The sequence below is a fragment of the Meleagris gallopavo genome, chromosome 29, assembly GCF_905368555.1.
Source record: "Meleagris gallopavo chromosome 29, MGAL_WU_HG_1.1, whole genome shotgun sequence".
Classification (NCBI taxonomy): domain Eukaryota; kingdom Metazoa; phylum Chordata; class Aves; order Galliformes; family Phasianidae; genus Meleagris; species Meleagris gallopavo.
The window spans coordinates 3582412-3608966 of record NC_139432.1 but is presented as its reverse complement, the minus strand read 5'-3'; the positions used below and the strand labels follow the sequence as shown (position 1 = coordinate 3608966).

Here is a 26555-nt window from a genome sequence, read left to right as displayed (position 1 = left end):
CCTTCTATAGCATTTCTGTGTTGATCAAAATGCTGTCACCCACATTTGGTACCCATCCGAAACCCTTTACGGCGTTTCCTTCTTAACTTTTTGCCTGACCAGGACGTTGATAACGCCGATAATCGCCTCTCGTCGGCATTTTCTGCTGCAGAGCTGGGAGAGCCGTGGGATGCGGGAACGGAATGTGCGGGGGTTGCACTCGCTGCCTCTGTGCCCCGCACCCACCGCCTCTGCACCGCTCTGCACTGACAAAAAAACAACAGGAATCATTGGAAACCAACGCCCCTCTTCGATTCCTTTCCCCAAATCGTCACAATAATAATAATTATTATTATTATTATGAACGGCGCTGAAAGAAAACGCGAGGTCCGACTCGCGAAGCCTTAAGGATCGTTGGCTGCGACGATTCCTTTTGTCTTTCCTCTTTCAATACACACCAACAGACGTCAAATTGCTGCAGATCAGGGAAGGAGATTGATTCAGGCCAAGAAACCATTGCAAACGAAACACTCAGCAACGCGCTTCCCTCGCTTTTATAAAGGCATTTATTTCCTCTATGAAAATAATGTACAATAAATAATTTGCCATTTGCTATTAAAGGATTTGAATAAATAATCTACATCTAAAACTTAAAAAGGAGGAACGAAAATTCCTCTGTTCTTCTCATTATTATTTCCTTAAGAAATCTAAAAGTCTCATTCTGATTCCTGAGAAAGTCGCTTGAAGGTTTCGCAATTGTTTTCTCCCGAGGGCGGTCATCTCTGATGCGCATGGAAACTATTGGGTGCCTCCTTTAAAATAAATAAGGAAAAAGCCTATCATTTAGCACCTAATTTATATTTTAAATTTAAAAAGCTCTTTTATACGAGCCTTCTAAAATAAATACTGCGGCTGCGATTCGGGTCCCTCAAAGTGAAGAGTTTTAAAATGTCCGATTGGTGATTGAATGGGGGATGATTTGGGTTTGTTTTTGGGGTGACCCCCTCTCGTTTGAAGAGCTGAAGCGGCTCGGGGTGGAGCAAAAAGGGACAAAAAAAAAAAAAAAAAAAAAAAGAGAGAGAGAGACAAACGGGGGCCGCTACTGGAAATTGAAGTGTTGCAGATCTATAGTACAAAGTGCGCTGGTAAAAAAGTCCAGATCTTCCTCCGAGAAATGGAGGGGGCTCTCCAAAGAATCCTGAAGAACGGGGGAGAGCTGCAAGCAAGATTCTGCCGAGAGGATGCTGAGTTCCGGCAACCAAGGCGAGCCCTGGCTCTCGGGAAAGCCGAGATCCGAGGGTGGGGGTCCGGGCCGATCGGTGCCCCGAGGGCTGCGGGGCTGCTCGGGTTGCGCACCCCGGTACGGCCCCGGGCACGGCCCCACCAATGGGTTTTCCTCGGCCTCATCCGTGGCTTCGCTGCCCTCATCCAGACCGGGGTAGGCGATGTCCCCGTCTGGGGGATCTTTGTATTGTGTTTGCCTCTTGTGCTTCATCCTGCGGTTCTGGAACCATACTTTAACTTGTCGTTCGGTCAGATCGAGCAAAGCTGCAATTTCTACCCGACGGGGCCTGCAGAGGTATTTGTTGAAGTGGAATTCCTTCTCCAGCTCCAGGAGCTGAGTGTTGGTGTAAGCTGTCCGGAGCCGCCTAGAGCCGCTGCTGTCTGCCAACCCCTGCGTGTCTTAAACACACAAAACCTCACATTGCGGGGAGGGAGCGGGGTAGGGGAGAGGATGGAAGGGATGGAGCCGCCCCCCCCTCACCACGGGCAGAGCTCAGCGTGCCCCCACGGTACCCATCGGGGGGAGGTGGGGTTGGGGAGCCACTACGAAAGAAAATAAATGTTTAATTGCTCTCTTCCAACGGGGATCAGGGTTGGAAATCGCTTTCTTGTAGCCTTGTCCCAAGGAGGAGAAAGGATTTTGCTCCCTGGCCTCTCCCTTTAGATACCTTCCCTGCCTTCTTTTCAGATACGGGGAATTTCGACCCTTTCCTTCCCTTTTTTTTCTCAATTTTTTTTTCCTATTCTTATTGTTTTAAAGCCAGTAGATAAGGACTGACTCTGCGGAGCTTTGATTTCATTATTCCTGCGTTATCTGATCAATGAGCTCTGATATCCGCCCTTCTGCCTGAACATTCTTTTACCTGAGCGGTGCTACAAAAATACCCAAGCAGCGAATTGAGCCTCGAACATTTTGTCCCCGGGGATGGAGGATCCCTGGCTGGGTCTTCCGAGCTCCCTATCCAAACAGAGCTTCGGAGGGAAGACATACATTTATCCGAGGGTTGGGGGGTTGGGTGTTCCTATCTATCCATTCGTTTATTTTTGCAATAGGGATCTGGCTCTTCCCACTGCCTTGGATGCTCGGGGAGTTCTGTTCGCTCTCCATTCTGCCTCCTCATCTTGCCCGCAGCAATCCCCGCGTTACCCACCCGTCTTTCTTTTCCTCTCCGCTCTTCTTTCTTTCAATTTTTTTTTTTTTTTTTAATTCCCCCTGTAGGTTGTAAAAAAATTCGAGGCTGGCAGGGGAAGTCAAGAAAATGGAGCCGTGGCTCAGCTGCCAAATCCTCCCTCTGTAGCTAATAAAAAGCCCGGCTTCCCCGGAAATCTCTCCCTCTTCGCTTTCGCAGAAGTTGCAGCAAATTGCTCTTTTATTTGCAGGGGGGGAGGAGGCAGTATAAATTTCCCCCCCTCTCTCCCCCCCCTCTCATACCCCCCTTCCCCGGCTGTATGCATTGCTGCGGTGTATTTTATTGTGTGACACAGTTTGGGAGAGGTGCGGGGCAAAGTCTGCTGGGGGGGGGGGGGGGTAGGGCTGCTGGTGGGACGGGGATCTTTTATAATTCGGATCCTTTCAGCCAACACCCCCTCAGCCCCTCATTATACGAACCTGCAGGAGATCCTGCGGCGGGGATCGGCACCGAGGAAGATGATGGGGGGAAAGAAGAGGAAGACGAGGATGGAGCCTGGGTGGTTTTCTTGGACGATTTCTTCTCCTTCATCCAGGGGAATTCCGCTGCCAAGGGGCCGGGCTGTGCCGGAGGCTGAGGCTGGAGCAGGCCATGGGATGCTCTTTTTTGGCTCCTCGGTCTTGCCTGGCTGCTGGAACAAGGATTCAGGCTGAGGACGGTTTGCTCAAAAGGAGGAGGAATTAATGTCGAGTCCTTGATTGATGAAGTTTGAAATGTCTCCAGGACAGCGGGAAGAGACGTCAGGCACTCTGCGAGCGAAGGCTGGCTATTTATAAACCCGATCTCCCTCTCAAATTCAAAATTCATGGCTTTTCCAGGGCCCAGGGTTTAAAAAGCGGGAGGGGGGAGGAAGGAGGAGGGGAAGAGAGGAAGAAATCTAAGGGCCTCAGTTTTTATGGCAGTGATGATGATGGTTCTCGGGCTTTTTATAATTGTTATATTGCTGATAATACAGGCGTATGGGGACCTTGCTCTATTAAACTCGAGACTGGGGCGAAATTGCAGCCAATTCCTGGTCACGTGGCCACCCCTGGCCAATGGCAGGCGGGGCCTGGTGGCAAACAGAAAGCATTATTTTCTTTAATTGATTAAAAAAAAAAAAAAAAAGAAGAAGAAGAAGAAGAAGGAGAAGGAGAAGGCGAGAGAGAAGATCCCCAGGAAAGGATCCCTGCCATTGCTCCTCAGCAAGCAGAGGGCTGCAGGGTGGTTTGGTGGGGGCAGCGGGCAGCAAAATGCTGGCTGGGGCTGCTGGGTGCTGCTTGGCACTGCCTGGGGCTGCTGGGTGCTCTTTGGTGCTGTTTGATGCTGCCTGAGCTGCTGGGTGCTGCTCAGTTCTGCACGCACTTCTTGGTGCTGAGTGGTTCTGTTTAGCATTTCTTGCACTGCCTGGTGCTGCTCGGTGCTGCCTGCACTACTGGGTGCTCCATGGTGCTATATGGTGCTGCCTGCACTGCTGGGTGCTGCTCGGTTCTGTTTGCATTGCTGGGTGCTGCTGGGTGCTGCATGCATTGCCTGGTGCTGCTTGGTTCTGTTTGCATTGCTAGGTGCTGCTGGGTGCTGCATGCACTGCTGGGTGCTGCATGCATTGCTGGGTGCTGCATGCATTGCTGGGTGCTGCTCGTTTCTGTTTGCACTGCTAGGTGCTGCATGGTGCTGCATGCATTGCTGGGTGCTGCTCATTTCTACCTGCATTGCTGGGTGCTGCTCGGTGCTGGCAGCACTGCCTGGCGCTGCGTGGTGCTTCCTGGCCCTGCCAGCTCTGCCAAGCTCTGCCTTTGCCATTTGCTCACCTCCACAAAGTTCGGACCCCCCGGGGGATGCAGGCGTGGGAAAAACGGCTCTGCCAGCCCGAAATGCCCGCATGCAGCCGGGAAGAAAGCGGTCCGAACCGCAGGCGAGATGCCTGGGGGTATTTGAATGTCATAAATACACCGCCGAGCTTGAGAAGTTCGGATCAGCAGGAAGGTCTGTCTGAGCCCGGCTATGAGGCACTTAGGAAATCAAGTGAGCTTTCAAGTCAAGTAGAGTCACATCGGCCCGATTTAGCTCCTTAAACGACTTGTAAAGAAGCAGCGTAATCCTTCTGCTTCTAAAGCGACACTTAATGGACCCTTGGCACTTTCCTTAAAGGCCAAACGTGTTTTTAAGGTCATGGATATCTCTGAAATCACATTTCTTTCCTTCCCATCTTATATTTCTCCCCTCCCTCCCCGTTTCCCCTTGCCAATAAACGGTTCCACTTCCGCAGTTTACCAAATAAATAAATAAAGCGAAAAGTCACTTCCCAGGAAGATCGTTTCTTTCTTTTAAAGTGGCCGAAATCCACACAACCCGAAAAGAAGAGAGAAACAATCAATCTTTTTCTTTTTTTTTTCTTTTTTTTTTCTTTTTTTTTTTCTTTTTTTTTTTCCTCGAATGAATTTGACAGCTCAGCCCGGCGCACTCAGCAAAGAATTTTGGCTTTACCAAAGAAGTCACTCAATGCAAAATAAAGACCCAAGAAAAAAAGTTTAACCCAGGGGTCTGAATTCGGGAAGTGTAGAATGTAACCATTTCTCGGGGTGGGTGAGGAGGGGGGGGTGTTAAAAAAAAAAAGTTATCTGCTGCAAAATGGAAGTTGGGATGGTTCGTATGTGTTTGTTCAAGCTCCACTTCTCCCATTTTTTTGCAGCAGGCGAGGGCTGGCAGGCTGCATTCACACAGGGAGAAGCCTAGAAACTTTTGTCACTTCAAGCATCCGTGTGGGTGGGGGGGGAATCAGAGGACTACATAATAATGAAGCTGAACCAGCGATCCAAGCGCAGTTTGGCAAAGGGCTAAAACCAAATTAAAGAATGATACGAATACAAAACCAGGTTGGATTGAAGGCTTTGGGGGTTTAGGAGCGTTTCCTTCAATGTTTGGCGTTCCTGTATGCGCTCGTCAAAACAAAATCTCATCAGATCGGGGCAGAAGTACGAATTCAAAGTTTGGTTTGGGATCGTTTCTTATTGATTTGGATGGAAATGCGTGTAGAGGAGTTCGGGTTTTGTCATTAGGAGTGGTTCGCTGCGGAGCTGCGGTGCAGCCAAAGAATTAGGGATGCAAAAGGAAACCTTTTCCCAGCCACCCTCAGCTGGTTCCGCTGCTTTTGCTAACACCAAAGCTGCAAAATAAAACAAAACAAAACAAGAGAACGGCATCTCTTGAGGAAAGAGCCGTCTCTTTTCCCACGAGCCCCGAAGAAAATAATGTGAGCTCTCGGGGGGAGGGCATCCATAGACGGATGGGAAGCGATTCCCACGGCTCGGGAGCGGTTGGGAGATGCGATCACTGCGGGGCAAAGCCGGATCTGCTCCCCTCATAGAGCGGCCCAAACGTGAAGGTGCGGAGATTTGCAGGAGTCCGTGCAGAAGCGACAGGAAAAAGCAAGAGAGCTTCTTTGCCCCGAGCATCGCCTTGAGTTCTCCTTAAGGATCCTTAACTCGATGCTGAGGAACCCTGATACAAAACCCTACTGGGTTGTGGGATCGAGAAAATGGTATTCAGCAAAGGGGGGTGGGGGGGAGAAGCCACTGCCTGAGCCTTTTATTTGCCCTGATCCCGATCAGCGCTTGCAACGCTTTTATGCTTCTAAATTATGGTATCCTCGAATGGTAAATTGCTCTCTGCATGGATGGGCAGAGCCGAGAACAGGTCTTGGGAGAAAAACAAGCCCTGTCTTTCTTTTATACCGCTATTTATTATTGCGCGAAGGTTATAATTATTAACCTGGAACTTCATTTATTAAGCGAGATCGGAGAGAAGAAGAAACAAGAGATCATTTCTCATGGAAATCTCTCTCCTCTCCACAATTTCACTTGGGGGGTGGGGGGGGGTTAGCTGGGGTTATTCAGACACCCACGGCTGCTCCTGAGTGTGCAAACCTGTGTGCAAAACCACGGACAGTGCACACTTTTACACATTTACACCCACATTTACACCCACCCACACCGGGCAAATCCTGCCCAGCCTTTCCCTCCCTTCATATATCCCCCAACATCGGAGCATCTCCAGTCTGACATGAGCTCCCCCCACCCCACTTTCCAGAGCCATAAAACTTATATTCTCCCTCGCTGCTTTCATATAAGTTTTCTTAAGGCTTTGGAGCGTAAAAACCCGAATTTTGCACCGTGTGATCCTTGCTGCTGCCAAGGGCCGCTCCCCCCATTGCTGGCTCCTGCAGTGCAGCCCTTCACAGCAGCTTTCTTTCTCTTAATGACAATTTCCAGCGTGCTTGCATGAAGATACGTGTGCTGGTGCTTGTGCACGCGTGACCATCCCCGTACGTGTGCATGCACGCGTGCGCACACGCGGCAAATCCCGTTTAAAATCCCTGCGTGGAAACTCGGGCCGTTTTCCTTTATTATTAGTAATATTTTGTGCGTGATTAATCATTTTCCTTTGTTTTCATTTACGGCCCAATGGCGGCCCGGCCTCGGCGCCACGTGACCCCGCTTTGTGACCGCGGGTGCGGGGGGGGCGCGGAGCGAGGCGGCCCCAAATCTCGGCCTCTGCGAACGGCGTGGGCCGCTCCGCTCCCCGGCCTGGTCTGCAGCGCGCTTCGTTTCTCTCTTTCCTTCCTTTCTTTCTTTATTTTTGTTTCTTTTTCCTTTTCCTTTCCTTTTTGTTTTTTTTTCTTTTTCCTTTTTCTTTTTTTCTTTTTTCTTTCCTGTTCCTTTTTATTTTCCTTTCCCTTTTCCCTTTCTTTTTTTCCTTTTTTTCTTTTTTCTTTATTTTTCCTTTTTTTTTTCTTTTTCTTATTTTCCTTCTTTTTCTTTTTTCTTTTTTCTCTTCCTTTCCATTTTTCTTTTTTCTTTTTTCTTTCTTCTTTTCTTTCTTTCTTTCTCTTTCTCTTTCTCTTTCTCTTTCTCTTTCTCTTTCTCTTTCTCTTTCTCTTTCTCTTTCTCTTTCTCTTTCTCTTTCTCTTTCTCTTTCTCTTTCTCTTTCTTTCTCTCTCTTCTTGTTTTTCTTCTTCTTTTTCTTCTTCTTCTTCTTCTTCTTTTTCTTCTTCCTTTTCCCTTTTTCTGCTCCCCTTCCTCTTCTTTTTTACCTTTTCCTTTTTCCTTTTTTCCCTTTCCCTCTTTCCTTAGATCTTTTCTTCCCTCTTTTCCCTTTTTCCCTGTTTCCTTTTTTTTTTCTTTTTCCTTTTCCTTTTTCCTTTTTCCTTTTCCTTTATCCCTTTCCTCTTCCTGCTTTTAAATCCAACTGCTAGGACGAGATGAAATTGATAACAGAAAGTTTATTCAAGAATTGTTCAACAGACAACCCTTAAGCAAGGAAATAAAATAACTACTATAAGAACAAAGAAAGATCTCCAAAGAGGAGGGGCAAGGTGGGAGGGAGGGATTAGCTATAGTTCTTCTAATTCAGGACTATACAATTACAGTCTGGTTCTGCTCTCATGCCTCCAGTAGAACTAATTACATTATTCATAAGTACGAAGGTAACATAAAACTACTCATCTTTCTAAATTACAGTAACTAAAATAAGCTTGTTGTACAATGACAAGGAAACACAATGTCCTTTATAACAAGTAAATACTAAAAAAGTACAATTTGATTCTTTTTTTTTTTCCCTCATATAAATACATAATATTGGGGATAAATAATACAAAAAGGAAAATATTTTAAACTGGCTATAACCAATAAATATATATGAATGTTCACCAGAACACACACCTATTGAAGGACGTCTCGACTGAGATCAATGAACGCCCTTCAAAGTTGTTTTTATACCCATTATATGTAAACTCTAAGTGCAACAAAGATGTCCAGACAATAAAGCATTAGCAAATCCTAGATATCCATTCACTTCTGCTTCCATTGGAGGACATTCCATTTGTTCAAATATACCCTGTTTTCACGTAAGGTCAAGAGAAGAGGAGGAAAGAAGCATAGGACTTCTAAGTTTTAAGATTGCTTTTCTATTAATAAACCCTAAGGAAAAACAAAAAACAAAAAACAAAAAAACAAAAACCCTGGTATCATCAAATGGAAACTTCACTTCATCGGTGGCAAAGGTGGAAAAATATTCAGACCTGTCAACATTTTCTTCCTCTCTTTGGGCTGCCATTCCTGTCAGTGGGGTTTTAAGCAATTTAGAAACTCTTCCTAAATCTTTTTGCAATTCTTACACCTCTCTCTTTTTCTTTTCTATTTTTAATTATTATTTTTGAGAGGGGAGGCGTGGATGGGAGGGGAAGAGCGTGGATCCCACGCGTTGGCAGGTGTGTATATTTGCCTTTTGTGTGGGGATTGGTGGGAAGTAACTCAGCGAAGAAGGATGCCCTGCCTCTGGAGGTTGGGAAGGAAAGCACAAAGCTCTTGAGGATTGAAGTGGAGGGCAGTTTTCTTGTGCATCCCTTGTGCTAACCTGCGTAGCCAGGTGTGGATGCAGAGGCACCAACTGTAAAGGTTTTGGTTGGCCATCTGCTTTCCATCGACCAAGAATTATCAGTGATAATCTGCCCTGGGTTTGGAAATCAAGGGCGTTGCTGCTAAAAATCTGCTAGGTTCCCATAAAACTCCCCCAAAGCCACTTCAGAAACATTTGTGTTGACACACAGGAAGTATATCTTTCCAGAGAGAGAAATGCTTTAGCCATTAAATACTGAAACCCTTGGAAATTGTGCCAAACAGAACCCAGAAATAACGCTGGCAAACTCAACAGCTTGGTTGAACTTGGCCAAGTGAAGAAAGGAAGAAAACAGCTCAACACAAATGTTTCTGAAGGCCGTCCTGCCCCGTGCCCCCTCCAACTCATGTGTTGGTTGCCATCCAGTTCACTCGAGCCCATCCCTGCTCCCAATCACAGGTGGGTCAGCTTGGGGGCCTCCTGGATTCTGCCCTGAGAAGATGCGTGGTGCGAGGAAAGGTCTGTGTAGGTGGGATGGGGCTCGCATGGTCCGTGGTGTTGGCTTGGAGGCATCTGCGGGGGCCCGTTGTAGTCCATGTTGGCCGCCTGGTGATGGGGGAGGTGATTGAGGCCGTAAAGGGATGGGCCAGAGGTGGGCAGAGAGTCCACGTAGTTACCTCCAACGTAGACGGGACTTCCCTGCATGCTGGGAGTCCCGTAGGTCACCCCATTCCCTTGTAACACGTGGGGGTCGTACTCGGGGGCCGTGTTGGTGTACTTCTGTTGGGAGGGGCAGCCTTTGATGGGGTTTTGGTAGTTAGTTGACATGGCGTAGGCATTTTGGTGGGGCTTATTGAAGGAAGGTGGGGAAGGGGCATCATAGTTACTGCTCATGGTGTGCAAGGCGTTCATAAACCCAGCGGAGGATTGCATGGGTTGGGGAGGGCTGCCGGTGGGGGAAGGTCCTCCGGAGGAAGAGCCCATCCCTTTTGACTTCTGATCTTTCTTATACTTCATCCTCCTGTTCTGGAACCAGATTTTGATCTGCCTCTCACTGAGGTTCAGCAGGTTGGCCATCTCCACGCGTCGGGGCCGGCAAAGGTAGCGATTGAAGTGGAATTCCTTCTCCAGCTCCACCAGCTGAGCACTGGTGTAAGCTGTGCGGGCTCTCTTGGAGGCCGAGGAGCCTGGAGGGCTTTTCTCGCCGCTGCAGGTTTCTGCTGGCCGTGAAATGAAATAAAAGATAATTACTTACATGCAGAAATTGAATGCATCGTTTCTTAATAAATCCTGGAACAGGCACGAGAGCTCGACCCCCCTCCCCCCGTTCCTCACCCCTTTGCATTAGCCTGTACTCCATAATCATGTCATTTATTAAGAGTTCTGTTCTCCAAAGCTGCCCCTGGTTTATGAAAATTTGATCATGTCATGTAGAAAAGGATTCCAGGGCCATTTATTTAGGAGTCGATTATTTTCAACAGATAATTTTGAGAAAATAATCTTTGGCAGGGGGGCAGCGACTGTGAAGCCAATTAATATTAACGTGGGGCAGTGTTGGGAGGTACTTTGTTTGCAGAAGTATGAAGACACACACATGCACGTCTTGTTTGTGCCTCGTTTTTGCGTAACAGAATTAGTTGCACGCACACTGTTAAATACCAAATTCCATTTATACTGATATTCTTGTGCTATAAGCGCGTGCATAATGGATATATGACATTAATACAGTGAAGGGTGTGCTGCAGCGTTTATACAAATGCTTTTTTCACAACAGTGCCATTTCCACACTGATCTTTTTTTTTTTCCCTTGATTGCATTAGAGATGCATGCGTGCATGCAAAAATATCCACATATTTATGCATGTGCTCCCTATGTGCACACATGCACTCAGAGCACCGTGTTCACTGCTGTGTCTGAGGCAGGGGGAAGGAAGAGAACAAGCACTCAGCTTCAGCATCGCTGGGCAATTGGTGGCTGTACGTTTTGGGCTGTGTGTATCTGCACAGTCAGGCAGTGGCCCTATTCAGCTGCCTGGCTGTTCTTCCCTGCCGTGCTCTGGTTGTTGTAGGATGAGCCAAGTGTTCTCAGCCAGCAATGCAGGATGGACCAAGGCCATGGGGTGCAGCACATCGCTAGCAGCTGTGGGTCATGCCCAGTATCTGCAACCTCTCTGCATTCTTTCCCCCCATCCTTCCTCTAAACGAGACCCCGTGGCTCTTTGTTACCCGACGATTTAGGAAAAGAGATGCTCACAAAAGAAGAACGGTGTACCTGTGCTAGGGGAGCTGCTTTTCTGTTTTGAGTTTTGCCTCGATTCTTTCATCCAGGGGAAAATCTGCTTGGTGAGACTGGAGTTTGCACTGAGGTTGGCTTTACTCGGGGCACTTTTGCTGCTCCCTGACTGATTATTGCTGTTGCTACTGGTGCTGTTGGTGGTGGGGTTTGGGGGTGGTGAAACAGTCGGAGGCGGATGGTGTTCCTGGGGCAAACTCGGCCTCATACAGCTCCCATTCAGGTCTTTACTTTTTGCATGCTGAGTCGTGTTGCCGAGGGACTGGAGGGAGCAGGCGGACCTCTGGAAGTCGTTCTCCACGTGGGAACCCGATTGGAAGGGCTGCTGGGGGCCCTCGTAGCCAAACCCGTTGGTGCTCCCATAGGAATAGCCCCCAAAGAGAGTGGAGCTTTCGTAGTACGTTGTCTTCTGCATCTCCGGGATTCCCCAAAATGATTTTTCCAGCTACCAGGGTCTTGACACCCCTATGGCAGAACATTGGCACCCCAAGGCCACGTGACAGGCCGTTTCCAGCTGTCTATTGGAAGCTGACCTGAAAGGTTAGGAGAAAACACACAATAATAGTACCCAGCCTATGAATCCATCTTGGGGCCTGAAAGGCACATGACATGAATAGGGTCCTGCAGAACAGGGTGAACAGATGCTTTGAGCAGATTTTGTCCTGTGTGCAGCCTCAGAAGGCTCATCAAATGTTGCAGTGCAAGAGTGCTGAGCTGATTTTGGGGGGTCGTTTTTCCTGGCTGTTGTTTGTTTGCCCCTTTCTTTCCCTTAGAGCATAGCAGCAAGGTTGGAGAACTACATACACACAAGTACACGTGGCTACATCTAAATACTTCTATTTAGGTCCATATTTCTCTCTGTGTGTAAGTATCTGCACACATGCATTCACACATACATCTACTGATACGGGTGTATGGATATATATGCAGATCCACATGCAGCTAACACACACACTAACATAAATACAAGCCTACAGAATGGATAACTGCTAACTACGAGCACGAGAGGAATGAGACTCTGGCCTTCCTATCCCCGACCTATTCAAATCAGGCATAAAAACCAGCAGGATGTTACAGAGTCAGAAAAGTGCACTAAGTTTAGGGTAGGGCCATTCTCTGCTCTGTTTGTTTTTAATTGGAAAACAGCAAAGCCTTGATATGCCCTATCCAGGTAGCCCTGTCCTGACACACTTGGCTCAATTTGCTGTTTACTCAGAGACTCACAATGTCTTTGGAATTCAGAGCAAATATTTTAAGCAGATTGAAGCAAGGGCACGAATTCAAGAATGTGCTTCCTTTGGCCTGTTTGTCAGCCCCTCTCTCTCTCTCTCTGGCAGCACAGGTTGTATTTAGAAAACACTGCCCTTCACTGCACTGCTTCACCCTCATCAGTATTGAATCTGGAACTGCCACTGCCGAGATGTAATTCCAAAACCACTTTGATTGCTGGTGTGGTTTTTTTTTCCCTCAGAAAACAAACACATCTCCGGACCATTTGCTCCTAACTTTGTAACCCTTTGGTATTTTAGCATTCCTCCCTCCCTCAGTCCAAGCTCCGAAAGTCTAAAAACCCACTATAAATCCTCGGATCACAAAATGAAACCTTTTTCTTCTCTTTCTCTCTTCATGTCCTTCCTCCTCCCCCACCTTTTTTCCCTCCTGTTTATGAATTTCTCCCTCTCTCCGATGCTTTTCTCCCCTTCTTTCTCTTCTGCCAAAGCATAAACTTTCTCCACCAAGACGACAGAGGACAAATACCATTACGAAATATGAAAACCATCTTGAGCAGAAAATAATCTGATGGATAAGGATGAATCAGGCAGCAAACATCTTTAGAAAAGGCAGAGGCTCCTCTCTGCAGCTCGGAGTTGGCAAGGAGCCACTGTACTTAAAAAAAAAGAAAAGAAAAGAAAGAAATATCCATTGTATATTTAATTGTATCTACCGTATATTTAATTGCGTCTGGGCTCTCCGTTCCTCTAAAATAAAACAAAATAAACTCGGTGGAGATAAAAAGTCTCATGCGATGGATCCGAGCGTTGGGGTTTGACAGCAGCCGCAGCTCGGTAATAAATAAGAGCTTTTTCCTCCCTTCCCTTCCCCGGCTGCTGAGCTCCTCTCTCACGACAGACGAAAGCCCCATCTACTTTTAACACGGCCGCAGACAAAGTGCCCACGAAGGGACTGTTTGGCTTTTTTTGCACTGATTAAATCCTTTATGCATTCCCAGATCTGTATTGCATCTTCCGCCGAGATGTATTATTGTCTGCGGCGAGAGTGATGTCCTTGCTGGGAGTTATTCTCATTCGGTTCCCTCGGCATGATAAATAAGTCTTATTAAAAAGTAAACTCCTCTACCCTGGCTGAGAAGCCGGGAATTAATTAGCAAACAGCAGCGCCTTTCTTATGAATAGGTTTGCTGAAATCGTCTGGAAGGGCAGAGGTGGGAATTTCTCCAAGGCCTTCCTGTCTGCCATAGGATTCTTAAGGAAGAAGAAGAAGGAAGAAAAAAACCAAACAACAACAACACAAAACAAACCAAAAGCAAAACGGAGCGGGGAGGCTCGGCCAAAAAAAAAAAAAAAAAAAAAAAAAAAAAAAAAAAAGGCAGCTAAAAATAACAGCGATTTCTTTGGGTTTTGTTTTGGAAACGTCCATAAAAGAAATTTACGATCCCCATTCGCCCAACGGCTCTTTTCGCTCGTGGCATCCGCCGAAGGTTCGCTTTGTACCTCATCTCTCAAACGCCGCTCATTTATCTTCGCCGAGGACGGCCGCGATCCTTAATTATTGACTCCGAGGGATTGTCGGCTTTAAAAAAAAATGAAATAAATAAAAATCTCGGGAGGAATGATAAATATTCGATTCTCTGTTGTTCCAATTAAAGGCGGGCTGAATCCGCGTTGGGTGATTCGTAGAGCTCCAACTTTCGCTTCGAGGGAAGGGAACGTTTAAGCACAAACTCCGTGCCCAGAACTTTGGAGTGCGAAGGTGTTGAGATATTTATCACTCCCCCCTTTCCCTCCTCATCCTCCGAAAGAATAATAAAAATCGGGGGAAGGTAAAGGTGAGGGAGGGCTGCGAGAAGAAACGGGGCTCTCGGGGGGGGGAGGGAAGAGGAGAAAAGAAACGGAAGGCGGATGTATTCTGCTGTAAAAAAAACCCTTCCCTCCATGTTGGAAACCCTAAATTCACAACCTGCCTGTTTGTGAAGAAGAGAGGGGTCTTTCCCCTCCCCGCCCCCCTACCCCCCCCTCCCAAGGTACGTTTCCCACAGCCGGGCGAGCAGGAGCTGCCCCCCGGCTTTCATCGCAATTATTATTAATCATAAAGATCCTAAACGTGCCCTCCACCATAAGTCGGCTGCTCCAAAAAAAAAAAAAAAAAAAAAAAAAAAAAAGACCTCAAATCTCAGCTACCGCCTCGCAATGGATCTGCCTGCAAAAATAGAGACACATTCCTAAAATTTCCCCCTCCTCCCCTCCTCCTCTCCCACCGCCCGGCTTCACCCCAACCAAAACTCCCCAGTTGTAAAGCGGGGGGGAAAAAAAAAAAAAAAAAAAAGGGCCCTGGATGAGGGCTGCAAAAGAGTCTCTGCGTGGAAGGAAGCTTAAAGCTTGTGAACTCTTCTTGAACCGAGATTGGAGTCATATGGTCATAAATCATTGGGACATATACTCCGCCATTCACAAAGTGATAGCCTATTTGAGTCCGGCTTACCTTAGTCTCTGACGAGCAAAGCACGGGCAGACATAATATATTTTCACATCCAGCATCCACGCAATCAATAAGCAAGGAATGACCCCCTTCCTTTAAAAACGTTAAAGGAATATACGAGAGAGAGGGGGGGGAAGAAAATCCGGCATATGGATGGATGTATGTATTAAAAAAAAAAAAAGGGGGGGGGGGAAGGAAAAAAAAAAAAAAACAGGGGGGAGGGGGCTCAGCCAGTGGAGCTTTCGGTTACGGCAGCTCAAATTGTCTCTCTGTCTCCGTTTGGGGAAGGGGGGGGGGGGGGGGGAGGAAAAAATCAAGATGCTTTCCAGCTTCCAAGATGTGCGGAAAAGCTGAGGGCTTTGAATGGACAAACCCCGAGGTTCTGGTTGCCCTATAGACTGGTACGCTCTGCTCACTGATAACAATGGCCTCTGCTTTACCACAGCAAAGGGGAAGAAGGGAAAGGAGAAGGGAGGAAAAAAAAAAAAAAGAGAAAGAAAAGCTGAACACAACCCCCCCCCCCCGACCCCCCCTCTATCACCCTTTTAACTATGCAATGCTTGGCTAGGATTAAAATAATAACGAAAAGAATCCAGGCGACGGGGAGGGAGGGGGGCGAGGGGGGAAAGAAAGCGGAGGGGATATTTAAAAACACAGATCGGGTTCGGATTGCTGGGCAAAGGCAGCGAGGCTCCCGAACAGCGTCACTAGTGAAAAATTATGCTAATTGCAGACGTGGTGGACAGAGGCCTAGACAGAAAGATAGTAAAGCTCGCCTTTGATTCACGTGTTTAACAATTAGGTGTCAATTTATGCTAATAAACCGTTTCAAAATAGTCATGGTTTCCCCCCCCCTCCCCTCTCCTCTCAAGCGGCCGCTTTCAATAGCCGCTGCCTGCACCCCCTCCCTTCATCCCCCCCCCCCCCCCCTCCGACCCCGGCTGCGTTCGGCTCCCTCTGGCCCCACCGAGGCGGCCACGAAATGTGGGGCACGGGGGGGGGTCTTTTGGGGGGGTGAGGGGGTGCAGCCGGGGTGTTTTGGGGAGGGGGCGGATGGAACCCTCGGAACTTTGGCTGAGAGTTTGGAGCCGGGTGACCATAGAGGGGGGGGGGGTTGGGGGGATTCGGGGCCGGGGAGGATTCGAGGTGGGGACGGGACGAGGGCTATTAGCGGCCGTATTAATATCGCCGTTATTGCTATGCGAGGCTCTGCCGCTGTCGCCACGGGAGATTTATGCCTCTCCCCGCTCCCACACGCTGCCGAAAGGAGAAACTCGCCAAGATGCGTCCTGGGGAAAGTCCGTGACGAGGAGGGGCCGAAGAGTGGGAGGAAGGCAGGGCAAAGAATTGAGGTGTCTGCACTTTTTTTTTTTTAAAGTGCTACTTTTGTTTCGCATCGCAATTATCTCCTCTCCTTTAATTCTGACGCTCGCTCCTTTGGGTTAAAAGTGCTGACGGGGGGGATTTGCGTTTAGCAGAGCCAGACAAGCAGTGACCACAAAGGCTCTGAGGACTCCGCAGGAAGGTATGCCTCAGCGGGGGGAGGGGGGGCGGGGGGGGGTCCATCGCCTTTTTTCTTCTTCTTTTTTTAGGGGGGGCACCTTTAGGTGAATAAGTATGGACAGAAGAAAAAAAAAAAACAAAAAAAAAAAACCCAAGGTGTCCAAGTGAACATCTCTGACTTTTGAGAGGATTTATGCTGGGTTGGACAGACAAGCTTTCTAAGTGATGGACAAAGTCTTATCCCGCGGACTACGGTGTTTCCAGCTATTGTTCTGCCTTCAGACCCCAGAATGAGGGCTTTCGTCCGGGGATGTGACTATTGAGACCCCCCCCTACCCCCCCAATCTGGCTATGATCTGCTAGAAAACATCATTTCTACTGCAAGTCTGTTATTAGTTTGGAGCCCCGGCGTTGAGATTCCAGGCAAGGAAAGAGGAGAAACTACAGCGGACTTTTCTTCAAGGACTTCTCTGTAGCTGAAGTATTGGGTAGGTTTCTGAATATGGACCTCCACTGACTTTTAACAAGCAAAAATACCTCGGGCTCTGCAAGTAACTCTTCCGAAATGCAACATTTTGCATTAACCTCAAACCAGCAGCCGAAAAACCAAAGCGTTCAGCAGGTCGTTGCAAGTATACAAGCTGGGCTGCTGCAAGCAGCTTTTGGGCTCCCTGTATATTACCATCTCAGCTTGGGATGCAGCTGAAATTTTTTTTTTTTTTTTTTTTCCTTTAAAATGCAGCTCCCTCGCACCAAATCAGCAGCAAATGTTGCAACCCGACCGGGTTTCCCTTCAAAGGCAGCTCAGGAAATCTCTTCCATTTAAAACACTCCCTGGAAGTTACGGCCATAAATCACAAAAGTTTCAAGACAAGGCGGTAGCGAAATGGAGAAAGAAAATATTCTGCTGTAATCCGGGGCAGCCGTGTTTGGTGGGGAAATAGGAAATAAAGAAAGGTATAAAGTCACGTTGGGTGATTTTTTGGAGGAGGAATGGATCCGAGTGAATGGGAAGGAGGGAGGTGGGCGCAGGGAAGGGGAGCAGGTAGGAGATGGAGAGCAAAACTCACCGGTTCCCGGATGTGTGGTCCAGCAAACACGGGGCTGCGGTGGAGTTTGAGAAAGGAGAAAAACTGAAGAGGGGGAAAAAAAAGAGAGAGAGAGAGAGAGAGAGAGAGAAAGTATGAAACTCGGGTCAGAGAAGCGTGGACGAGGGAAAGCGAAGGGAATTCATCACATAGAGAAATGTTTGGGTGGAAATGGGGAGCAGACGGGCTCTAATAACAAACCCCCCCCCTTCTCCCCCCTCCTCCCCAGCATCTCCTCTGAGGATATCTCTCATCCAAGAGAGTACAGCTTTGCCAGGGGGTTCACCACTTTCCACACGCCCGTAACCAAAGTGGCACCGCAGACGGTGGGCGCTGCGCTTCTTTCTGCCAATTTGAGATCGCTCACCCCCCCGTTCCCTTTCCCCTCCCCCCCCCCCCCCATCCCCACCACGGGTCTGAGACTGAGATGGGGGACCCGAACGTCAGGAAAATACAAAAAACACGTCATAAATAAATAAGAACCGAAGGGTTTTTGGTTAAACGCCGCCGGTAATTTCCGAGTTCAACGCGTTGAAGGGGTGAAGTGCACGCGGTTCTTTGGCTTTGGGTTCAACAAAAGTAAAACATCAGGGAACGCACGAGGCCGTTTCCCTGAAGGAGTCGGGATGAGGAATGCGGGGGGATTACGTGGAGGTTCTCAGTTTGAGGTTTGGCAACAGAACGGACGGGTCGAACCGGAACGCGTTTAGAACCGCGCCGAGATTTATCAGAGCGACTTTCATAGGAAGGACTTAGAAAAGGGACAGAGAAGAGAAGGGGGAAAAAAAGAAAAAAAGGAAGGAAAAAAAAAAATAAGGAAAAAAAAAAGCAATCTCATTTAAAAATATTTTCGTTTGGGGAAACATTCGGTCGCTTTCATAATCCCGTTTCCGTTCTGGATGTTGAAGTTATTAATCTCAAATAAAAACGTTCCCCTCACGCCCTTACTCGGCGTGTGACAACATCCCCGAGTCCATAAATCAGCCGCGGATGCTCCGTGACCTTCTCCCGTCGGCGGCCGAGAGCTGTGTTTTTTATTAGGGTTATTATTATGTTCTCGCACACTTTCATACACAGCTTTGCCAATATTCCGCTTCCGTCTCAGCCTTGCCCGCTTTAACCGGGGCTTTCCAGTTCTCTCTGTGGAGTGTACGTTTGTAAAAGGGGTCGGGAGGGAATGGGGGGGGGGGGGGGGGAGGAGAGGTGGGAAAAGAGAAAAAGAAAAACTTTTTTTTGGCTTTTTTTTGCGTGGTGAAGTCGACAAACGAAATGTGAGTCCCGGAGCGTTCCTCCCACTTTGGAAGCCGGGGAGGGGGGGGGGGGGGGGGGGAAAGAAGAAGGGCAGAGAGAAAGGAGGAGGGGTAAAGGGGGGTTCATCGCATCTGAGAGGAGCGCTTTGCTGGAGGGAGGAGGGAAAAGAGAAGCAAACAAACAAGCAAACAAACAAACAGAGGGGATCTGGCATAAATAACATCTCGGGGGAAAGGGGTGGGGGTGTTGTTTCTCTTTGTTTTAATTTATTCCCTTGCAATAAAGGCAGTGGAGGGATGGATGGAGACTGTGTGTTCCTCTCCCCCCCCCCCCACCCCAACCCTCGTTCTTTGTTTTGATCTGGGCGGCTTTGCTCGATTTGCTTTGCATTAATTTCTCTCTCAGAGGCGGTGCAGACTCAGCCCTGCCCTGCGAGCCCCGCAGCACCCACCGCTTCCTCCAGGGGCCTTTTTATGTGTGATTCATCCTTATTACTATCAGTAACTAAAAGGAAGGAGTTTGGCTTTCTTCGCTCCTATCCCGCAAACAGACAGCCCGAGGAAGGGGAGAGTTATGGAGGGACCAGGACCTCCCGGTACCCCAAACAGAAGCCAATGAGGATAAGAAATCAAAATGAAACGGAGTGAGCAGTGTTTTTTTCCTTGACAGATTAGACCTTTTTCTCCCCATGACCTTTGCTTGGAGGAGCGATAACTCACCAGGTTAATGATCACTCGGCGGAAGTGTTACTGAATTGTTTCCAAAAAAAAAAAAAAAAAAGCCTAAAAAAGTCCTACAAAAACCAACCCCAAAACGAACAGACAGTGGAGAGGACACACAGCTCCGAAGTTCCCATCCCTGTGCCCACGGGGTTGGGATTTCGGGGCATTTTGGGGTCTGAAGGTGTGTGGGTGGGGATGATGCTGTGAACCAAAGGAGGCAATTTGCGCTATCAGCGCTCTGCAAATCGATACTTTGGGAACAGCTCAGCAGAGACGGGAAGAATCGCCATCCCCGCTCCTCCACCCACCCTCCAAATGCCAAAATAATGGCTTGAATTATGCGCTCACGTGATTGGGACACGTCAACCTTTTGCCCGTTTTATACAGAATTGGGAAACGATCCGCTCCCTCCCCACTTTCATTAATTCCTCCATCAGCAAATTTCCCAAACTTGCCGGGCCGGAGATACCCCTCACTCCCTCCTATCGCAGTTGGGGCTGGCCTGGCGTCTGAGGGCTTTTAGCTGCTTATTAATCCTTTTCTTTTAATTATTATCTTCCTCCTCCCTCCCAATCCCCCACCCTCCCCCCACCCCCCCAAAAAAAACACCCTTTCCCATCTTTTGTCCTGAAGGCGGAGGAGACGAACCAACACTAACGAGGAAAGCGACCTCAACAACCACCGCTCCTCTGAACGGCAGAGACGACGGAGATGAGGGGAAAAGCCGAATTAGGGGCAGGAAAAACGAGGTGGGGCTTCTCAACCTTCTCTACCTCCGAAAGAGAGAGATAGAGAGAGAGGAAGTCTCCAAGTTTTCTCCCCCCGCCGTCCCATCCCTCACCCATCCTACCGCAATGTGAAAAAAAAAAAAAAAAAAGAAAGCAGGATTTAGGTTATTTTTGCAATGATACTCGCCTGAATCCGGGACCCGACGGGCGCTGTTGGACGGTCTGAGCATGGGGGAGAAAGGACCTGGGAGAAGAAATAAACTCAGTTTACCTTTTTCCGTGCGCTACTTCATAAAGACTTATCAATTTCTGACGAGGGAGTATCAGGAAAAAGGGTAAAGAAGCGGTGGTAAGGAATTGTATTTCTCTGGTTTGGGATGTTCCCACTAAATATCGCTCTTCTAAAGAGAACCACGAGGGTAGAAGCCAGTCCTGCATTCTCCCTTCACTGCACATCTCTGCAACCATCCCACAGCCACCGACAGACACACAGCAGAGCCACTGCCCCGTGCTAAAATCCCCTCTTACTGTAAGGGCATTTGATCTGACATCCTCATCACCATATCAAAGGGTTCCGATCTATCCCGAGTCCTCGGTTAATTTTTAATTAGGTGGGAAAGCTTTGGGAACGGGCAATGTTTAACGCAGCAGAGGACACGTAGATGGAAGTGGAGGCTTTAAATCCTATTTCTACTTCTAGAACGGATGCGCCTCGCTGTAACACGCGTGTTTTAGGCAGAAATAACTCATCCCTATGCTCACAAGGCCCCTGGACAGAGGTGGCAGCGTGACTCGGGGAAGAACCCATAGAAATCCGGCTGCTCGAGTCACATCCACCCCAAAGAGCTCATCTCAATGCTCCGAGGTATCCCCGTTGATGTAAAATACCACAAAGAGGACCCGAGCTTCCAGTCCCCCCATCCACACCAGGTCAGAGATCCCTATGCTGCAATCATTCGTTTTTTAAGAAGAGTGGGAGGAAAGAAAACTGGAAGGCTGGAAAAATATCCCCAACCCCCCCCCTTTCTAAACTGTCCCAAAAGAGAATTGCGAGCATGGACAACATAGAGATCTATACAGCTGTATTTCAGAAAGTGACCATTAATATCAATTTACTTCAATGAAAACTTTGCTTCTTCATGAAGTTGATGATTTATGATAAAATCAATTAAATTACGGCCACTTAGGGCCTGCGGTTCCTTCTCAGATTTCATTCGCTAACAGATCAAGTGCTCGACAAAAAAAAAAAAAAAAAAATTCAACTTTAGCTTCAGGCGAGAGCAGATAATTCTAAAGCTGGGGAGATTTAATGCAAAGCAATCTTCAAGGGGAAAGAAAAAGGGGAAAAAAAAAAAATCACACACAAAAAAGGACCCCCACCCCCCAACCAACAGACACCGCACATCCGAGATTTTCTCTCCGCCAGTTTAACAGTTTGCCTCGGGAAATATCAGACACTGAGTCCAAAGTTTTCCAGTTTCACAATGCATGTGGACATTTTTAGAACTGGGAACTTGTCCAGAGGGCAGAGTTATTCTCTTGTTCTAAAGGGAAAGGAAGCAGAGGAGAGCAGAGAGCACAAATAGATACATATTTAGAAAAACTTTCCAGATTTAATTCAATTTTTCGGATTTTTTCCTTGCCCTCCATGCAAACGAGTTTCCTGCCTCGCTCTATAAATCTACACCGGGAGTTCATGGGATGTGTGAGGAGGGGGGAGGATTTCTGAGCACGAAATGAAGACCAAAAATCCATTGAAAACGTTGCACCCAATATTTCCATATGAAAATTCACCCTCCCTCCCGTTTCCTTTTGGCAGAAATGGCATTTGTGTGAGATGAACCATTTTCGAGTGCATCTCTCTCCCAAATCAACCCAACCAACCCAACCAACCCAATCCAATCCTACTCAATCCAACCCAACTCAACCAACACAACACAACCAAACCAAACCAAACCAAACCAAACCAAATCAAACCAAACCAAACCAAACCAAACCAAACCTCAACCGTTTCTAAAAGCCTGGCATTCTCATGCTCGGACTCTCTAAACTACTCTCATTTCATGCCAAATGTTTAAGAGTTTCTGCCTTACCCATTTCGGTCAAACTCACTGGCCACCACAGAGACAAGGAGCTCAAGGAGCCAGATGTTTGTAAGTCACATCTGGCCGCTACAGCCGGACCTGGGGAGGGAACCCCTCGCGATGGACATACATAGAGCTTGGGATTTCTTTTCTTTCTTTCTTTCTTTTTTTTTTTTTTTTTTTTTTTTTTTTTTTTTTTTTTAAGAAGCCGTTGTAATTAGGATCTGCTTCAAGTAAACAAGAAAGTCTGTAGGGCCATAAATCACCATCACATACATTCTTCAGCTTAACACTCAGCTTTTCCAATGGGCTTTTGTAGTTTCTTTTTCAAACGAGAGAGAGGTGCTAAACTTTAAACAAATGTGGCCCGGACAAACTTTGCGGGTAAACACACTCTTGGAAAGGAGCAGTTTGTAACCGGTCCCGGTTATGGACCGTGAGAGATCATTTTGGTTCATCTTCTGCTTCCCCCCGTCCTGCTCTGAGACATCGGTCTTAATTTGTTACCGGGAGAGATGAGAATTGGGGGAACGGCCTGTCAAAGCCTTCGGGCAATTAATTACAGCTCCAAACGTCGGAGCCGGGAAAGGCAGAGCCGCGTCGTTCTTTTATTTATTTCTCTATAACTTCTTACCTGTGTTACCGTCCGATTTCAAGACTTGGAGAAGAAGGAGAGAAGCCGAACCGGGCTGGTGCGACTTCACAGCTGAAGCGGCCAAATTAACGAGAGGAAAAGGAACTATTTTGTAGCGATGAATCTCGTTGTCAGCGTGTTCGGCCGCGGTTTGTCGCTTTGGTTTGGGTTTGGTTTGGTTTTTCCCCAAAGATGCTTTGATAAATCTATCTATCTATCTATCTATCTGTATTATTCAATCGGAACTGAATTGAAGTGCAGAAAAACGCTTCCAAACCAGCTGAAAGTATCGCAAAGATGCGGCCCCTTCTGCACAGAGATACCGAACGGCGGGGGATGAAGTGGGGGTGTCAGGAGGGGGAGGTTGGGCGCACATTCCCCCTTAAAAGCAAAAAGAGGAAAAAAAAAAAAAAAAAAGGAAGAAAAGAAAAAAAAAAGCCCTCAAACCTCCCCCACTCCTCAATCCTGCGTTTCTATCTGGAAAGCTGTTTCTCTTTATAAAGACTTAAAATGTTGCAAGACTGTTGTAATACTGAGTGACAAGGGGTGCTGGAGAGAAGGGAACCAAATGGATTCTGGTTTTTAGAGCCAGTAGGAATTGGCCGGCCTTCAATGTCAGGATGCAAAATTGATTCCATATGTCTCGTCCGGGGAAAGGGAAGAAACGAAGGAAAGTGGGAAAGAAGGAAAGAGGGAGAAAGAAAGGGGCGAGGAATAAAAGTTGTGCAAAGCCCAACGAGTTTCTCTTTGTCTCTGTTTCTCTCTTTCTCTCTTTTTCTTCCACTTACCCTCTTTCCTTCTCTTCTCTCCTTTTCCTCTCTTTCTCTCTGCCTCTTTCCATCTTTCTTTCTTTCTTCTCCCATCTTTCTCTTTCATTTTCTTTCTTTCCCTCTTTTCACCTCTTTCTCCCTCTTTCCTTTTTTTTCTCTTTCATCCCCTCTTTTTTTCCTCTCATTCTTTCTCTCTCTTTGCCTCTTTCTCCTCTTTCTTTCTCTCTTTCTTTCTCTCTTTTTTTCCCTCTTTTTTTTTTTTCCTCCCTCTTTCCCTCTTTCTTCCCCTTTATCTTCCCCCCTACCCCTCCCAGTAACACCAGGGAAAACACTCCGCCTTTAACTCTCCCCCTCGTTCAAATAATATCATACAAGGAATATTGTCGACTCTCGGGTTTGAACCACGGAAGGGGAGAGGTAACAGTAGTAACAAAGCAGATCCTGGAGTTATTTTTAGGTCCGATTTGCTGGAGCTGACCTCAGCCTGGGGAGAGGAAATGGTGGAAATGTGGATGCTGGTGAAAAGCTGAAGCGTGCCATTGCACAGCCTCGGATCCAAAACAGGGAGGGGAATGGGGGGGGCAAACCCTCACAGATAATAATAATAATAATAATAATAATAATAATAATAATAATAATAATAATAATAAAGCAAAACCAGCCTTAGTTGAGCAGAGAGGGGAGGCTGCAGCCCCACAGCGAAGGCAGGTGAAGGGCTCTGAGCTCAGAGGCTCCCATTGCAGCAGTTATAATGGGCTGGGGGGAGCGGGGGAATCGCTGGACACTTCGCACCCCCCCCATTCCCAAGCCCTACAGGCTGTGGTTTGCCGGTCCCTATTGATTTCCCCAGGACATGCTTGGAGAGAATTTGACCCGAAGTTTTTCAGGCTTCTCTCTTGACCTCCAGATACCGCTGCCAATAAAGCACTGATATATTTCGCATTGAGTCGGACATCAAAAGGAGACAAAATAGCAACGAGAGGGGATTTCTTTTTAACCCCTCCCCTCATATCTATGTTAAAAAAAGTGAGGAGTCAGATCTTCACCATCACCTCTGATTTATTGCCTTCCTTTTCAAGCGAGCCGGTTACGCACAGGGAAGTGTTGAAATGTGATTATTGCCTTTAATTTCTTTAATTTCTTTCGTCTCCCCCTTTTCTCCTATCCCTCCTCCCGATCAAAAAAAAAAAAAAAAAAAAAAAAAAAAAAAAAAGAGTGAGAGATAGAGGGAGAAGGGGGAAAAATCCCAACAACTTCAAAGGAAACCATCCCTGTTTCCAGACTCTCCCCTATTTAAAATGAAAAGCCACCAGACTCTTCCCCTCCCGTGCAGCTCACTCTCCTCCTTTTTTATACATTAAAATGAAGAAGCATAATTTGCTTCGCCTCCAAAAACCCTTTCCGCTGTTTTCGGGCCTGCATCGCAACTGTATTGTGGCTGATTCCGCTTTTATTTTGACCTCGGATTCTTGAACATCCGAGCAGAAAAGCAGCCGTTTCCCCGCGCTCTGCTCCCCTCCCCGGGCTCTGCCCGCCCCGCTCTGCCCGTTCCCCCTCCATCGCTTTTCTCCTCTCTCCCCCTCCGAGGTGCTTTGAGCAGAAATAACCCTCTCCCACCATCCCGCAATAAATTATGAATCAAGGTGATGTTGACTCATATTTACAACGTTAATCGTTTCCTCTGTGGGAAAATATAGGGGATGTGTGGCCGAGAGGGAGGGAGGTTTCTTTAGGGGAAAGATGTGAGCAACGCGGATTCGCAGCTCTTGTGGAGCTGGAACTTCTGGAGAGATGACAGGCAAGGAGGAACGCTTATTGCACAGAAATTAGTGCAACAGCAACTTGAAATAGCTTATTATCTGCTCCCGTCTCTCGGACGTTATCTCTATCCTTTGTAACCGTAACCCGCGATAGCAAGTTTCTATCAAACTTGGCTTCAACCGAGTTGATAAGGGAAGATTTAACGCGGTGAGGAAAGATCTGCTGATGACTTCGGTGGGTTGGGGATGTGCTGGTGGCTGAGCTGGGACAGGAGGTGCTGGGCGGCTGCTTCTGCTGCTGCCCGGCCCCTTCCCAGCTCAGAAAGGATCGTTTTGATTATGATTATGATGATTATTTTCAAGCAAGATTTGTGTAGGGAGAAGTGGGGAGAAGAAATAAGGAGAGAGGTGGGATCTGGGTGCAGCGGTGTGGTCCAAGCCTGGACCTCTGTATATGGCAGCAGCCCCCCCGGCTCTCCCCCACCCCAGTTCCTTCCTGCAGCCCCCGTAGCAGTGCTGGGGGAGCTCTGCCTTTCCCTCCCACCCACTCGGATGCCATCCTTTGGAGGGTTCCTTCTGTGTTTTGGGTCCTACCCTGGGTCTTGGGTGCCCTCCGAGGTTTGAGGCTGAGGTCCCATCCCTGGCATGGTCCATCCTCCTGGATCTAGGGCATCCTATCCCGGCTCTGCGCCTATTAATAAGGGTGTGAGTCTCTTTTCCAGAATCTGGGGTCCTATTTAGGGTCTGGGACTCTCCTCCCGGGTAGGAATGACAGCGTCCTGGGGTCGGGCTAATGTCCCCAGCACGAAGGTTCGGCCGAAGCGATCCGGGAGCCTTCGGCCACCCCATCTCCTCCTGACATCTGGTCATTAAAGGGCGACATTCGCACAATGGCGTCTGGACCGGGCTGAATAAAGCCCCGGTATTGATTTAAACGGGGCGGGGGCTGCGGGGGGCTCCCCTGCTCCGAGCTCGCAGCCGCCCCCCGCCAAGTGCCCATTTCTCACGCTCAACATCCCGAGTCTACAGAGAATTAAAAAAAATAAAATAAAAAAAACCTAACAAAACGATTCAAAATACCACCGACGAAAATAAAAAGGGAGAGGAGAGAAAAAGCGGGGGCTGAGAGATGCGAGGTGGCTGCATCCATCTGAAGCCGACAATTTAAACTAACACGG

General features: G+C 47.8%; 2 protein-coding genes and 2 long non-coding RNA genes across 17 annotated transcripts in view; 2 read left to right on the top strand and 2 right to left on the bottom strand.

Annotated features, from left to right (window-relative positions):
* Positions 1-527: 527 nt before the first annotated feature.
* HOXB2 (homeobox B2) lies at positions 528-3260 on the bottom strand. The gene is made up of 2 exons (XM_085211143.1): positions 2873-3260; positions 528-1662 (listed from the first exon to the last, which is right to left on the bottom strand). Exons 1-2 carry the CDS (start codon positions 3258-3260, stop codon positions 1079-1081), a joined length of 972 nt encoding a protein of 323 aa, XP_085067269.1. The 3' UTR covers positions 528-1078.
* Positions 1658-4744, top strand: LOC146542589 (uncharacterized). The gene is made up of 2 exons (XR_014880061.1): positions 1658-2758; positions 2879-4744. It is a non-coding gene; the product is annotated as an uncharacterized LOC146542589 (long non-coding RNA).
* A 2949-nt stretch (positions 4745-7693) lies between these two features.
* Positions 7694-26555, bottom strand: part of HOXB3 (homeobox B3) — a 43188-nt gene continuing 24326 nt past the window's right edge. For 2 of the 13 annotated variants that reach the window (XM_085211134.1, XM_085211131.1), the window contains 4 exons: positions 20317-20373; positions 17411-17473; positions 11100-13931; positions 7694-10048 (listed from right to left, as the gene is read on the bottom strand). In XM_085211134.1, the coding sequence (XP_085067260.1) occupies positions 9282-10048; positions 11100-11535 (1203 nt within the window). In that variant the 5' untranslated portion in view covers positions 11536-13931; positions 17411-17473; positions 20317-20373 and the 3' untranslated portion in view covers positions 7694-9281. Of the gene's footprint in view, positions 10049-11099; positions 14715-14840; positions 14985-17410; positions 17543-20316; positions 20374-22847; positions 23927-26555 lie in introns of those variants that run through there. The other 11 variants (XM_085211137.1, XM_085211138.1, XM_085211139.1 and 8 more) reach the window with 11 other exon arrangements.
* Positions 14856-20405, top strand: LOC109371124 (uncharacterized). Of its 2 annotated transcripts, XR_014880049.1 has the most exons (5): positions 14856-14996; positions 16044-16362; positions 16430-18577; positions 19085-19322; positions 20035-20405. It is a non-coding gene; the product is annotated as an uncharacterized LOC109371124 (long non-coding RNA). The 2 variants fall into 2 exon arrangements; XR_014880050.1 differs by lacking the exon at positions 19085-19322.